The sequence below is a fragment of the Malus domestica genome, chromosome 06 (genome assembly GCF_042453785.1).
Source record: "Malus domestica chromosome 06, GDT2T_hap1".
Lineage (NCBI taxonomy): Eukaryota > Viridiplantae > Streptophyta > Magnoliopsida > Rosales > Rosaceae > Malus > Malus domestica.
The window spans coordinates 35,103,941-35,120,464 of NC_091666.1; the positions used below are offsets into that span (position 1 = coordinate 35,103,941).

Genomic DNA, 16,524 nt, shown 5'->3' on the forward strand with positions numbered 1-16,524 from the left:
GTGGTGGAAAAATCCCAAATTTTGATACGATCAAGCTAAGTGACTCACGAACGTCCTCCAACCGGAATTACTCCAAAATTCGTCCATTTGGTCTTGTTTTGCTCCAAAGAAAGTCGAAAGTCCTATATTGAAAATACAATTTAAAGTATCAAAATTCTTTCAAAGTATTAACCAAAATATACTAAAAATAGGGTAAAATATATAATATAAAATATACTCATCAATAGGAGAGACGTAGAAGATATTTACAACAAAAAGCACACAAAATGAAAATTACAAATTATTTAGAGCCCGTCTGGTAACTATTTGAACTAAGAAATTGGGACTTGCGTAATGCTATTGCCTGCTCCATCTTGTAACCTGCAACTTGAAATGTAAAAAATAATATCCCTATATATCCGAAAGTCCAATGCCCGAGTTGTCTACGGATTCAATCTCGGACTTTGACGCTGTACTAATACTATTTTAGAGTAGAGGCCATTATATTAATACTATTGTGCGTAATGACTAGTCTAGTTAGCCTTCCTGCTATTCGCAGCAAGCTTACACATGATTCTTGATTTTAGAAAAAATCCATATAAATTAAATACTACACTTATATATATATATATATGTATGTATGTATGTATATATATGTATATGTATATATATAGGTAAGGGACCAAGTCTAACGCAGTTTGGCATATCTATTACCAACCCAGTTATCCAATAGATGAAGAAGTTAATAAGTTTGAAGAAGCATCAAGAATGAGAAACTGTCGCCAGTTTGGCATATATATATATAGGAAGATGACTAATGTACGGACGACGCTGGTGTTTATGGCGGCAGCAGCTGTCGCCGGTTGCTTTATCGCCTACAATTTTGTGTATCCTCCTGGATTTCTTTATGATGGCTTGGCACCACGCCTCCCCTCCTGCAGAAACACAATCCCTCCACCTCAGCAGGCGAGTACACTAGTCCTCTTATTCATTACTTATCTCTCACTAATTAATCCCTTTTGCTTTCTACTCCACAAATCAACTTATGGGTTCATTAGACGGATGTTATTGCAATTTTTATTTCCTAGTTGTGTCAGTAAACTTTATTAATACCTATAATGATGAAATCTTAAATTTGATCTAGTTTCTTTCGGTTTTTTTTCAAGCATTTAAAATACTATGATCTAATGTTATTTATTTTCACTTGTAAATGAGAGATCTAAAGTACGAATCTAGTAGATGACGAATTTGATACCAAAATGGTTAATTATATGATTTAACCGAACTCTCAATCCGTGTAAAATGTATCATTTTACTAAAAAAACAAAAATTCAATTCGTAGGTACATTATGCTTTAGTAATTGTTTAGTCAACACACAGTTCAAAATTTCATTTTTATAGACTATACGTACATATATATGTTCTTTTTTTATTTATTAAATATATAAATATATTCCTTATGAAAAATAAAATAAAAATGTATTTCAAATTGGTATTTTAATCTTCATGCAAGTGGCTCTTTATCACAATGGTAGAAAGGTGTTGAATTTTTTCATAACGACATGAGTTCAAATTTCGTTGGTGGCTAATCTAACATATAATTTAACAAAATCTACCGTTTGACAAAAAAAAATCTTCATAAAAATAATTTGTCTATATTTTTTTTAACCAAGTGACATATGACATCCTTTATTTTCAAAGAGAGAGGATCCTCCAATCACATTTGTTCATCGAACATCATGCGGTCAGTTTTCGTCATGTACTGTTTATATTCAATTTTAAATTAAAAAATAATTTCTAACATCTTAATGTACGATGAATGGATGTGATTTGAGAATCACCGAGATCCTTACAAACAGGATCTTGCGAGGATCCTCACTCATTTTCAAATAGATACATAAATTCCCTATATCTATGTGAAATATAGGTAAATTAAATATTGAACTAAATGACATATTTTATGTTGTAGGTAAATTATTTTACATATATTATTACATACATTAGGCACATTTTATTGTTATTATATATGTGTGGTAAAATAATTTACCTTTAGTTCTGAAAAAATGCAGGGCAACCAACTGGAGGATAATATGGATCCATTGGATAAAATTCTGAAAAATGCATGCATGAAGAACAAAACAGTTATAATAACTACGTTAAATGATGCATGGGCAGAACCCAATTCAATATTTGATCTCTTTCTTGAAAGCTTTAACATCGGAAGTAACACGAAATGGCTGCTCAAGCATTTGCTAGTCATCTGCGTGGACCAAACAGCATATGCTCGTTGTTTAGTGATACACCCTCATTGTTACCTACTTTATACTCAAGGTGCCAACTTTACCGGCGAGGTATTTTATCTAACCCCCGATTACTTACAAATGATGTGGAGAAGAACCCAGATTTTGTCTTCCATTCTCGACAAAGGCTACAACTTTATCTTTACGGTATTTTTCTTAGTCCTTAATTTCTTCCAATTTTTGCTTACTTTTCCATGCATGAACTATTTAGTGAAATTAATGAACAGGATACCGATATAATGTGGCTTCGAGATCCATTCCCACAATTCTATCCCGATGCAGATTTTCAAATTGCAGCTGATAAATTCATGGGTGATTCTTATAGTTTTAAAAATGCTCCCAATTGTGGATTTGTCAATGTAAAATCCAATGATCGGACTATTGGGTTTTACAAATTTTGGTACCTCTCCAAATACACGTATCCAAAAACGAATGAACAAGAAGTGCTTAATAGGATTAAATTTGATCCTTTCATTGGCAAGATTGGATTGAAAGTGAGATTCTTGGATACAAAATACTTTGGTGGATTCTGTGAGCCAAGTGAGGACCTTAACCAAGTTTGCACAATGCATGCTAATTGTTGTATTGGTCTTGAAAACAAAGTGAACGATCTTAGAGCTTTGCTTCAAGTTTGGAAAAAATACATGTCATCGCCTCATAATGCTACTGGCACATCACAAGCTGTGTGGACCGTCCCACAAAATTGCAGGTAAATTTTTTATCCATCGGTTATGAATCTTCTGTTAAGCCCATTTCTCATGCCAACAGTTTTTATATCTTTTTTAGTATATTGACCCCTTTGAGTATCTGATTGACTTGAAGCACTTCCTTCCAACGCCGTTGGAAGCATAGTAACCAGACTAGGGAGTGAAACTATAAAAAGATTATTCCAATCTGTGGAGCTTTCTAAACATTTAATTGCAGGTAAATCTTATACAATGTTACGTTGATGACCAAATATTTTTGAAACTTGATACGAAAATCATCCCATGCATGCATGAATCTAACGCTTATAGTTCTACTTTTTCATGTATATACTTCAGGTAGAAGAAAAAGAGGCTTAAATTCAACGATGAAAATTCCTCCCTGGCAATCAAATATATTTCATCTTGCTCGTGAAATACTATTACAAAACTTATATCTTGCTCGTTACATTATTACAAAACTTATTTTGCAACTGTTTTGCTTTTTCCAAGTTATCTAAAGTGAATTAGTGAAAGGAATATGCCACCATTAATTTATGGATTACCTTTGCGTAATGTCTATTTCAACTTCAAATAGTATGCAACTTTGAAATGTACAAATCAAAAGGGATGGATACCTAATGTAGAAGTCCAATTTTTTCACAAATATTATCCACCAGAAGCGTAGTTTAGATTAATAAAATGAAATAGATTAGTAACACCGATGCGGTACAATTTTCACACTTTTTTTCCTCACACTTTATACTGAGAGAAATTCTTAAATAGGTGGAGTTAAACTATGACAATTCTTAAACGGATGAGATCACAGGAATGTAGAAATCCACCGTCCTAGAGTTGTTGGCGATGTTCTGTCAACCAATCAAAATTCTATATGAGATAATGGACCTTTGAAAATTTATGAAGAAAGTTAAGAGTAAACATTTTTCTAGCATGATTAAAAACATTGATTGTATGCCTTGGCAATAGATAATTTGTCAAAGTCTTGGCAAGAAGATTACGAAAATAAAAATAGGTACAAAATCTATCATTTTGAAGGCGGTGGCTTAATTTGATACAAAAAAACTATATTAAGTTGTTTTCACTTTTAAGATTTTGTTTTCAATAATCATTTCTTTTCCCTTTCCCGCTCTTCCATCCCCATTTTTCATCCATTCTTCTTCTTTCCTTTATATACTCTTCTATCTGAAGCACAAACCTTGAAACCCAAACCTAAAAAAAATTGACACTACGAAAATGGGACTTTCGTAATGTCTACTTCGACTTCGAACCTGCAACTTGAAATGTACAAATTAGAGTTTCCTATCCGAAAATTCAATGCCACAATTGTCTGCCAATCAAATCTCGCAGTTTCGACGCAACCCACTAAAAACAAAATTGCTGCTGCAGTCGGTTCTGACCTAACCAAACGGTAAATGACTACTCTAGTTAGCTTAGGCCATCTCCAACCGATCCGGTCAGAGGGTCATAGGGCTAAAAATAGTCTGAAATGACATGAAAACTGTCTCCAATCGAGGGCTAGGCCAAAGGGTCTGTGGGCCCCACCGGGCCAAAAATACCAAATCAGGCAAATCGGCTGGCCCAAATGCCAGCCAGCCAACCTCGGGTCATTTGAATTAATTTTTTTTTTTCCGGATAAATTTTTTTAAAAAAGCAATAAAAAATTCCAAATTTTTTCCTATAAATACCTAAGCTATTCCTACATCATTTCTCACATAATTTTCATCATTCCATACTATCTTACTTCATTCTATTTCAATTTTTTACATTCTATTCTCTTACCACTTCCAATAATCTTTCCTTCAATTTTTTCAATAATTTTCAAATGACCACATCTGCAATGAAAGGTGGGGCTTGGACCGAAAAAGAAGATGAAGCTCTTTGCATGACTTATAGATGGGTCTCGGAAGATAGTGTGAGGGGGAGTTCTCGAACAAGTGAAGGTGTTTGGACTCGTACATTCAAAAAATACTATGAGTTCTACGAAGGCACCACTCCACCGAATTCCCGAAACTACGAGAGTTGTTATTTAAGATGGAAGAAACATTTTCATCCAAGTTTGAATAAATGGCATCAAGCAGTGTTAAAGGCCGCAAGCAGACATGAAAGCGGAGCCAATTACTACAACGAAGTAAGCGTTTTCACAACTTATTTTAAATATTTAATTATATTACATTTAATTTCATAAATTAATTTCCTTTAATTTTTGTAATTATATTTTCTAAGTACACCAAGCGGAGGATTTTTATATGGAGGACAACTCTAAACCTTTTAGTCATCACGGTTGTTGGGAAATTTGTAATGGGTGGGTGTTATTTGAAGATCCACCTCAACAAAGAATTGGTCCTATGCCGGTGTTCGAAAATGCATCCTCAAATGCAGATGGGGATAAAGATGGATCTCCTACCATTCAAGAAATAAGGGTTGAAAATCCGTCTCTGGGTGAAGGTTCCATACCTAGGGCTAGGGGATGAAACAAGGCTCGAAAATTGAAGGAAAATGGCAAGGCAAATGATGATTACCCTTTCAACAGGAAATGGCGGTCTCATTGCGATTAATGGCAAAGCAAAATGTCATTGCCGCAGAAGATGGGAACCGTAGGCACGAAGAACGAGCCAAACAAATACAAGAAGAGATGGATGATAGGAATATGCAAATGAACACTTCGGATTACACTCTAATGAGTAAGGCTTATTTTGATAGAAAAAAGGGAAATTATGGCCCGACGGGAGTTGTTTACATCCTACTATACTCCTACAATGGCAGATGATGATGATGATGATGATGATTATAGTCTTTAAATTTAAGTTGTTGTAGTCTTTAATATTTAAGTTGTAATATTTAAATTAAAATAATAAATTATGTTTAGCCTATGATCCTTTGGCCCCCTCGGTTGGAGATAATTTTTTGTCACAGGGCTATGTTTGGCCTATGACCCTTTGGCCCCCTTGGTTGGAGATGGTAAGAAATATGACATAGTATTGTTCATTAAAATATTAATTTTTTTTTTAGGGCTATAGGGCTAAAGGAAGCCCTCTGACCCTCCTTAGGTTGGTGATAGCCTTAGTTTAGCTAGCTAGCTGTGAAAAGCAGGAAAGCCAAGATGTGGTGTGTGTGTGTGTGTGTGTGTGTTTGCCAAATTGCAACCCAATTATCCAAGAGAAAACAAGAAGTGAATTTGTAATTGAAAAAGCATCAAGAATGAGGAACTCGGTGGTTTTCGATGTTACTGAGAAGAGGATTAATATGTGGACGACACTGGTTTTTATGGCTGCCGCAGCTGTTACCGGTTGCTTTATTGGCTACAATTTTGTGTATCCTCCTGGATCTCGTTATGATGCCTTGGCAGTGACACCACACCTCCCCTCCTGCAGAACCACAACCCCTCCCTCTCAGCAGGCGAGTACAGTAGTCCGCTTAATTAATTACTAATTAGTTCTCTCTCACGGATTAACCCATTTTACTTTCTACTCTACAAACACAAATAAATTGATTACTTTAGTACCTAAGTACGTACGTACACATAACACATGCATGCATGGTTACCGGTGCACGCAGGGCAAGCAGCTGGAGGAGAAGGATCCTTTGGATAAAGTTCTGAAAAATGCATGCATGAAGGACAAAGCTATTATAACATTTGAGTTGAATGGTGCATGCATGGGAAGAACCCAATTCAATATTAGAACTATTTCTAGAGAGTTTCGAGATCGGAAGTAAAACGAAATGGCTGCTCATACATTTTGTAGTCATCTGCTTGGACGAAAAAGCATATGCTCGTTGCCTAGCGTTGCTCCCTCATTGTTATCAACTCAAAACTCAAGGTGCCAACTTTACCCACGAGGCAGTTTTTACGTCTTCAAACTACTTACAGATAACGTGGGGAAAAGTCCAGTCTATATCTCTTATTCTCGAGAAAGGCTATAGCTTTGTCATTACGGTAAGAGTAAATTGTAGTAATAGTCTCTCAACTAAAAATTCATTACCATTGGTCCCTCATTTTATCAAAACGTGCGGCTATGGTCCCTCAACTAAAAATCAATTATCAATAGTCCCTCAACTTTAATCCAATTAGAGAAATTGTCCCTCAACTTTAACCCAATTAGAGAAATGATCCCTTAACTTTAACCCAATTGTAGCAATGGTCCTTCCAAAATAACTCATTTTGACAAAATTCCAACAAAGTTAACGACAATGACCATAGCTACACGTTTTGATGAGTTAATGGACCAATAGTAATAGATTTTTAGTTGAATGACCATTGCTACAATGTACTCTTACAGTAATTCCTATTCAATTTTTGCTTACTTTCCCAAAACTTACAATATCAAGAAAGGAAAAAAAAAAGTTAGCTGCCAATTTATTTTAACTGTTGTTGATTTTGTTGCATGCATGTGATATTGGAATGTACAGGATAATGATATAATGTGGCTTCGAAATCCATTCTCACAATTCAATCCAGAGATACCGATCTTCAAATTTCTTGTGATAACTTCACAGGTGATTCTTACAGTGAGAAAATTTCACCCAACACTGGATTTTCCTATGCAAAATCCAATGATCGGACTATTCTATTTTATAAGTTTTGGTACTTTTCCAGAAACACGTATCCAAGAAAACACGAACAAGATGTACAAAATGGGATTAAATCTGATCCCTTTGTTGCTGAGATTGGACTGAAAATGAGGTTTTTTGATACACTATACTTTGGTGGCTTTTGTCAACCCAGTAAGAATTTTAATCAAGTTTGCACGATGCATGCTAATTGTTGTGTTGGTCTCGATAACAAAGTCAATGATCTTAAATTTTGCTGCAAGTATGGAGAAATTACATGTCAATTCCTCGCATGGAGAAATTACATGTCATCGCCTCGCAAAACCAATGATACATTACATGTTTTATGGACCGTCCCACAAAATTGCAGGTATATATTTATCAATTGCTTGTAAGTCTTCTTTCATTTAATTTTTAAGCATTCGCTTTTTTGTTTTGTTCTTTACACAAGCAAGGTGGATTCGAACTTTATAACTCGGGTTTAAGAAATGATATTCTTAACCAACAAATCAATAAACCCCTTGCTAAGCATACGGAATATTTTTTTTAAATGTAGCTTCTGGTCATATGTTAAACCCTATTTCTTATGCAAACATTTCGCATGTCGCCCTTAACAGGTTTTTTTTCCTTCCTATTTCTTTTGGAACTTTATATACGGTCTGTTGTTTGTATTGACCCCTTTGACCTTCTAATTGATTGAAGCACTTCTTTCCAACGCCTTTGGAAGCATTAGTGATCACTGGAGAAGGGATGCAACATCTGATCACATTGTATATCTTATAACGTATTCAAGATCAGTGCGTAAACACTTTTACAATGTTACATTGCTTTATTTAATCATAACGGTTTAAAATGAAGTTTATTTCTAAAGGATCATTAGATAACCATTTCGTTTTTCAGTTTTCAGTTTTTGTAACTTACGAAATAGATGATGATGATGATGAACATGAACTAGTATTTGAAAGTTAAGTTGAAAACCATGGATCTGATTATGACGTTTTCTACTTGTTACTCAAGGTATTAAATATCGGTAATATCGGAAATATCGGTAGTCCGAAAATACGGAAATATCGACGGAAATATCGATAAAATATCGATATCGATAAAAATTACATGGAAACCACGGAAATTGTAAGAAAAACTTGGAAATTTTTATTGAAACTTTGCAGGATGTTTATTTAGTCAATTATCTATTAGTTTATCACAAAAAATTGGAAGGAAATGCATTGCATGATGGATTTAACATTATCAAGTTGATTATATAGCGAGCTGACAAACATTGTGAGTGTAGAAAATATGTAGTAATTAATCATTTATATATGTAGTAATTAATGAAAGAAGTTTAAACACACCATAATCATTTATATATAATGAATTAGTACAATATTTTACACTTTATATATTGCATGGTAAGATACATGAGTGACTTATTCTTATAACGGGTACATATCAATTTTTTTTTATAAAAATTAATGGGTACAAACTTATTCTTATTTTATTTTTTATATATTTGAAATGTTTGAATTGAAAATTAATTAGGAGTTTAATAAGGATGTGAGTATTAAAACTCTAAATAAATTACTAATTATTGTTCATATGTGCTAGTTTGGTTTCCCTCGTTAGCCCACAAATAAATCGAATGATAAAATGTAAAAAGAATATCCAACCAATCTAAAATTTAAAAATACATTAAGTCATATAACTTAAGATATTTTGAATGGTTATATTTAACTTTTTAAAATTAAAAGTAAAAATCATGGTTGGGTGGGTGGTTGAAATTGAAACTTTGAAAAGGTGCAGCATGCTTCCCCATTTCAGCACCACGTGTGTGGTGTGACCTCCCCTCCATCCCGATTCCCCATCCTTCACATCTATCTTCTCTCTCAGTCCTCTCTTTCTCTCCACTTTCCCAGGCTCTCCCTTTCTCTGCTTCTCTCCCTCAGTCTCTTCTTCTCTGCAAAACACGCACAGACCACACACGCACACACCACACACGCAGTCTCTCCTTCTCTCCCTCAGTCTCTCCGTCGTCCGTCCATCCTTCTCCCTCAGCCTCGATCTCGATCCTTCTCTCCCTCAGTCTCTCCGTCCGTCTATCCTTCTCCCTCAGCCTCGATCTCGATCCTTCTCCCTCAGTCTCTCCGTCCATCCTTCTCCCTCAGTCTCTCCATCCTTCTTCTTCTCCCTCAGTCGTCTCTGGTGGTGCGCCGCTGAGCAAGGAGTTGGCCCAGTCATCGATATTTCAGGTGAGATTCCATTGAAACCCTAAGCCCTAAACCGATATCACATATGTTGAATCGTTGATGCATGCGTGAAATTTGGAGTATATATGTGAAATTTAAGTTAAAATTCGTGTTTTTGCAAGGTTTTTGGGACGAAATGGGCTCGGGAACAGGCACACCATCTCCGGCGTTCTTCTCCGGCGTCCGATATCGGAATCCGATTGCACCGTTCAACGAAATATCGCGATATTTCCAAAATATCGCGATATTATCGATAATATCGCGATATTTGGACGAAAACTACACGGAAACCAGTTTAAATATCCATTACCCGAAAAATCGATATTATCGGCGATATTTCGCCGATAATATCGATATTTAAATCCATGTTGTTACTTGATGTAGAAGAAAATGAGCACGAAGTTCAATGATGAAAATGGCACCTCGGTCAGGGAATCAAATATGTCATCTTCCTCACAAAGCAGGATTACAAAACTTATTTTGTAGCTGTTTATTTTTTATTTTATTTATATGAAAATGAAATACAAAGAAAGCCAGATGTGCAAGTATATGTAAAGTGTAATTAGTATGTAATATTGTGTATTTGTGATACTTGTACAATTTCCTGGTGCCTAGTTCAACTTCAGACCAACCAGTTTGAAATGTAGAAATCAAAAGAGCTCGAGAATACATAATGCCCGTACAATTGTGGTTTGCCCACGTATAGGCTGGAATGCCTGGATCCGATCCGTTGGATTTGTGATGGGCCGCCTCGGTTGTATTATTTTTGGGCCGGGCCTCGTGCGACAGATTGAGGAGGGAAAATAACTATAATCAGCATGTGACATGCACGTGTATCCCAAAAAAAAGCTGTACTACAGTTGCAGGTGGATGATAGATTTTTCAGTGTAACCAAGAGATGATACATCATGTATCATGTGTTCCTGTATAAATGATAAGTTATGTGTGTTAAATGATTAATAACTTAAAAATTAAAAAATTTCATCACTTGTATAAAAACACGTGGTGTACCATTCGTATTCTCGTCGTAACTAAAAATATCTTCAGGGGGAGGAGAAGGCGGTGGTGGAATTTTGCATTGGGGATTGCGTTCTGAAGAATTTGAGAGAGGAAGAGTAGCCGAAGACAGAACCAAATCAAAATTTATAAGGGTTAGGGGGGAATATGTCGGATCCGCTCGAGAGACGAAAGGAGGCAGATTGACCTTCAAAGGAGGCACCAGGCAGTGCTGGGGCGGTGGGGCCTCAGGAGTTCATGTTAATGTGGTTTCCCAGCTGCATGCGGAGATCTTGGCGGCAAGGCATGCTGCGAAAATTTTGGTGCAGATCGTCAATGGAGGACAAGACGTCGTGTTCGAAGGTGATTCGAGCATAACTATAGCTGCTCTACAAAGGAAGGAAGATGGTTTGTCCACCTTTGGGAGATACTAGGAGCTTTCTCCCGGTAATTGCGCATATTGAAATGCGCCACATTCGACGCGAAGCCAATCAAGCAGCGCATCGGCTTGCTCGTGCACGAATTGGAAGACATTGCGATGTGTTATGGTTTGAAGACCCTCCGGACTTGATCTAGGACATCCTAGTAGAAGAAAGACCCAGTTAATTTTACTTCGATCGTAATATTTGAGATAGTTTACTATACATTGGTTGTGCCATATACTATTACCGGATTGAAATTTCTAACAAGATTTTTATCAAGACCCATCTATGCACCTTATCCTCAATATTGTAGGTTTTTATTGCAACTTAATGAATATCGTACTTTTTCTTAAAAAAATTATCTCATATTTTGAAAAATAGACATATGTTGAGTTATTAATGATAAGTGATAAGGACAATATTGAGATACACAAACAGAGTCAAATTCTATACTTGTCCACATGATGTCACCGACACTTAATGCTAGTGACTTAGCAAATGCATAATTCTCAAAATGTTAGGTATTTATTATTGTTTTTTTTTTTGGTCAAATGATATATTTGTTAAATTAAATGTTAGACTAGGGGGCTGATCGGGTTCGATCTCACACCGTAGTGTAAGGGCAACACTTCTCTCTAATATTGTAGTAGATAACCACTTGCAATGTTAGGTATTTATTTGAAATGTTTTAAAAAGTTTAGAACAATTTAAAATTATTCTTGTTAGGTAATTATTTGTACGCAACTAACACAAATTTGTAGACCGGGCTTAACCATGTTGTCTACAATAATGTATACTCTCTCATTTGAATAAAAAAATTGAATCTGATCTCCCCTTAGTATATAGCTTGTTTAGAACTGCTCTTAAAATAACTGAAATCACTTGTAGAAAAAATATTTTTGGGTTTCAAAAGCACTTAAAGTGCTTCCTGCATTCTTGCATGAAGCAATGAAGTGATTTTCTAGAATTCATTTGTCATTTTACTATGGATTGATTCCAAAAGCATTTTTATCAAAAACGTTGTTAACCATTTTAAACGCTTTTAACCATTTCAAATGAGTCCAATATCACCGGTTTTGAAAAACAAAAATAAAAATAAAAAATTAACACAAACCCCCCAAATATGATCTATTAAAGAAAGAAATCAACTATAGATTGCCGCATCATGTATTCTACAAAATATGTTCTAAAAATATGATAGCTTTAGCATTCTCTTTTGGTAAATAGATTATGAAACGAGTGTTGAAGTTTATTAAGTCAATGATCGATCAATCAATCATTAGAGTTTGGCCTAAGAATAATACAATTGAACAATAATTATTTAGGGAAATAAATTATGCTTGATTTATGTGATTAGCAATGAATGATCCCTTTCGTAATCAATACAGGAAATTAATCCCAAAATAAAATTAAAAAATCAATGTAGGAATCGAAGCCTCGAGGTAAGACAAGTATAATTATAATCATACTTGAGAGATATTGATATATAGTTGAGAGAGTGTTTTGGAGCAATATTGACATATATTATATAATATAATTGAGAGAATATAATAATAATTATACACTCATCATCAAGGACGGAGTTAGAAATTTTTTTTTATTGGGGGCGTCTTAAAACAACCAAGTAAAATAATGGGTTTTAGGTTATTGAAGACCAAATACAGTAAAAAATCTCTAAATTAGAAAGTTAAATTCTAACTTGTAATGCCACAAACAAATGAATGAAGTAAATTCATATAAAATACTTTGGAGTAAAAATTTTGTATTAAATTATGATACTTCATCAGTTGAATCCAATGTATTTATCAAAACCCCTAGTTCAATTGAGTTTGATTTAGGTTAGAAAACGTGGAATATTTGGAACCAAAATCAAAATTTTAATTGTTGTTTTAATTGTCATGACATTTTTGCTTTCCTCACCCAAAAATCTGAATGGGGGCGGATGCCCTCCCTGGGCCTTATGTAGCTCCGTCCATGCTCATCATCATCGAAAATATCCAAAATAGGAGAATAAGATATAAACTTGGTTTCCTTGATGAAGTTGCATGTTCATAGGCGAACCTCAAATAAAGAAATGAGCTGTACTACTAACATGAAATAATTCCGAAAAAATGCGAATATAAAATTAGCATGAGATAGTAAAATAAGAATGTTTACGTAATTTTTTTGGTGTGTTAAATATTCTATACTTGAATATGCATCATGGAGAAGAGATGACAAAATTAATAAACATATATAGCGTTGAAACGTCGGTTGCAGCCGGATTGAATAAAATCAAGCAGAGAAATAAGAATACTCTTAATTTTGAAAAGTCTTCTCTCCGATTGAATATTGATAATAATTCCCAACATCATCTTCATCTCTCTTGTGAGTCATGTTAGACTAGTTCCCATCACCAGAATATACATGTTCAGACGTTCTGGCTTGTGTCGGCATCTTTTGACTTGGCAACTAACAATAAAAAATTATATCAATTCCCCCAATTAGGTTTAACAAGTTCATTTTGAAATTATTTAATGGCTTTGATTGATTAATTTTGGGAAAGAATATTATCATTAATTTTTTTTGAAAACGGTGCAATATTCATTGATAAGGTAATAGACTACATCCACTCATTGAGGATATGATGCATACAATGAATCTCAATAAAAATCTGGCTAGAGATTTCAATCCAGTCAATAAAACAAAAGAGTATCCATCACCATAAAAGGAATTAATTATACATGACATGATATATTAATTCCCTAGAATTTGGAAGAGGAGAGGGCACACCATTCTTGCCGTGGCCTGCCGACTGGCCTCACTATCTGTCCGCTACGTGCAATAATTTAGTGGTTAAAATTAAAATTATATATACATATTCGATAACAATTAGAATTATATGTAAATTTGTTCCAAGGTTGAACATTTTAATCTTAGTTTACTATCCTAAAGTTTTGTGGTTTTTAACATTTGTTACATGAAGTTTTTTTTCATCCAAAAGTCATACCTCAAGTCTTAATTTTGGGACAGTTTTGTATATCTGTTAAGTTTTCTATTAGAACTTATGTTAACTGATGACGTGGTGCACACGTGGACAATAACTGAGTGTCACGTGCTAATAATAAATACAAAAAAATACAAACAAACAAAAAAACCCAACCCGTCTTCTACCTCCCCCAACCCCTTCCCTTCCTTCATCCTTTGCAACCCACACCCTCCCGCTCAGCATTGCTCAGCCTCACTTCCGACTCCTACTCATCTACGATGTAATCAAAGGAGCCGACAGAGTAGGAGTGCCGATTGGAGGAATTCGTCGTTGTCGTCTGGAACCCTACTCCTCCATCGACGACGACCTCTTCGATCGCCTCCCAGACTCCTTCCTCTTCCTTGTCTTCAACAAGATCGGCGACGTCAAGGCCCTCGCCCGTTGCTCCATCGTTCTCTATGGCAGTGAACGACTCCCGATGATGTGGCAGTCATTGGATCCCACTTGTTCGACGACGGGACCCACTCGAACCTCTCGTCGCCTCTGTCCACGAGGTTCTCGTATGTGCACATGAAGTGATCAAGTGGTGCTGCGCATGACGGCGCGCTCGAATCGTCGGCGATGAGGACAAGTCGATGGGAAAGGGTGTTCGGTAGGAAGAGAGAAATGGCTTCATTATGGTGCAGGAGTACGGAGACGGTGTGGGTGTTGATGTTGTTGAGGATAGCACCGGACATGGGCATGGCAAAGTGGAGCTCGTACATGACGAGGATGTTTGGGGAAAAGGTGTACATAGGAGAGAAAGGATGTTTGGGGGAGAGGGAGCCCATAAACGGGAATTTTTTTTTAATTTTTAAAAATATTTATGTGGGCCCATAAGACACGTAACGCTCAGTTATTGTTCACGTGGGCTCCACGTCATCAGTTAACAAAAGTTTTAACGGAAAATTTAACATATGTATGAAACTGTCACAAAATTAAGACTTGAGGTATAATTCTGGGATGAAAAAAACTTCATGTACCAAATGTTGAAAACCACGAAACTTCATGGTAGTAAACTAAGATTAACGCTTAAATTATTATATATATGTAGAGTGGTCTGCATGGATTATGTGTATATATATATATATATGGGCTAACCCTAGTTAGTACTTACCTTACCCGGTGGACTAGAACAAGCTAGCTAGGGAGGTCATCCCTTAATTTTCATTTTGTATATGAAAAAATATTATTGTATTCCTTTATATATATATATATATATATATATATATATATATATATATTGTAGAGCTTTAGAGGTTTTAATTAAAAATTAAGTAAATATTAACAGAAGGATAATAAGGCTCAAAGGGGAAGAAACAATTAGCCAGGCAGGCAGGTAATACAGGTTGACATCTTGTACTGGTAAAAAAAATCAGGGGTATAAGATTCGAGGTGGAGTTTGCCAAATTATATCCATCCGACTGCAAAACATATCATATATTTGTTTATAAAAAACAAAAATTATCATATAACATTATTTTCAACAAACGATATTATCTACATTAAAGGAGGTGAGAGAAGTGCGTTAAGTCTCACAATAGGCTAGCAATAATATAGTCTAAATTCGTTTTGGCAAGAATCGAACTTAAGACCTCTCGTTTACAAGTGAAGAAGAATATCACTAAACCGTAGTACTAAATGACACATCATATAACATTATTAAAAAAATGTTTGATAACCATTTAGTTCGTTTTTTTATTTTAATGCTCATTTTTTGTATTAATGATAGAGAGTCTATGAGATAGATAAAAAAGAATTGATGAATGATGATGAAAGAGACGTAGAAAAAATTTATAACAAAAAGCACACAAAATTAAATCAGACAAATTAAAAATAAAAAACTATTTAAGTTGCTATCACTTTGAATATTTTGTTTTCATTTACTCTGTTTATCATCACCATTTTTCATTAATTCATTTCCTCATACACTCATCATACATCTCAAGCATAAACAGTAAAACCAAATTGGCTTTTTAGTTAAAATGGTCAATGAGATTGACATAACTTGTCACTTTGGTTGTTGAGATTTGAAATTGATAGAAGAAATCCCTAAGTTTGTCATCGTTTTGATCATTCCGTGAAAAATCTATGTTAAATAAATACTAAAATGATAAAAATACCCTCAATTTAAAAAACAATGGGACAAAATAATTTGACAATTGAGGGTATTTTTTTCTTCTTATTTAAGGGGAATTTTTTAACGGAATAACCAAAATGATTGATGGTTGACAAATTCAGAAACCAGTTTTATCGATTTTAAATCACATGAACCAAAATGAAGAGTTAGACTAATCTCAATGATCATTTTGACTAAAAAGCCAA

The 16,524-nt window shown here is 34.9% G+C and overlaps 1 protein-coding gene, 1 long non-coding RNA gene and 1 pseudogene across 3 annotated transcripts; all 3 read left to right on the forward strand.

Moving 5' to 3' along the window:
• The first annotated feature begins 639 nt into the window (after positions 1-639).
• Positions 640-3,527, forward strand: LOC103409877 (uncharacterized protein At4g15970-like). Of its 2 annotated transcripts, XR_011582462.1 has the most exons (5): positions 641-945; positions 2,049-2,426; positions 2,507-2,988; positions 3,102-3,203; positions 3,323-3,527. XR_011582462.1 is itself a non-coding variant. In XM_070824241.1 (4 exons), exons 1-4 carry the CDS (start codon positions 748-750, stop codon positions 3,148-3,150), a joined length of 1,107 nt encoding a protein of 368 aa, XP_070680342.1. In that variant the 5' UTR covers positions 640-747; the 3' UTR covers positions 3,151-3,206. The 2 variants fall into 2 exon arrangements, 1 of the variants encoding a protein (XP_070680342.1); XM_070824241.1 differs by lacking the exon at positions 3,323-3,527 and having other exon boundaries at positions 640-945; positions 3,102-3,206.
• A 3,099-nt stretch (positions 3,528-6,626) lies between these two features.
• LOC114825514 (uncharacterized protein At4g15970-like) lies at positions 6,627-8,500 on the forward strand (annotated as a pseudogene).
• Positions 8,501-9,449: 949 nt separating this feature from the next.
• LOC139197240 (uncharacterized) lies at positions 9,450-10,391 on the forward strand. Its single transcript, XR_011582467.1, has 2 exons — positions 9,450-9,777; positions 9,897-10,391. It is a non-coding gene; the product is annotated as an uncharacterized lncRNA (long non-coding RNA).
• Positions 10,392-16,524: the final 6,133 nt, after the last annotated feature.

What these genes read in the sequence shown, in the direction of transcription:
- LOC103409877 (XM_070824241.1), top strand. Translation starts at nt 748, where the DNA reads ATGAGAAACTGTCGCCAGTTTGGCATATATATATATAGGAAGATGACT. An exon ending in CAATCCCTCCACCTCAGCAG is followed by an intron (nt 946 to 2,048) that starts GCGAGTACACTA and finishes GAAAAAATGCAG; the next exon opens with GGCAACCAACTGGAGGATAA. An exon ending in ACCGTCCCACAAAATTGCAG is followed by an intron (nt 2,989 to 3,101) that starts GTAAATTTTTTA and finishes ATTGACTTGAAG; the next exon opens with CACTTCCTTCCAACGCCGTT.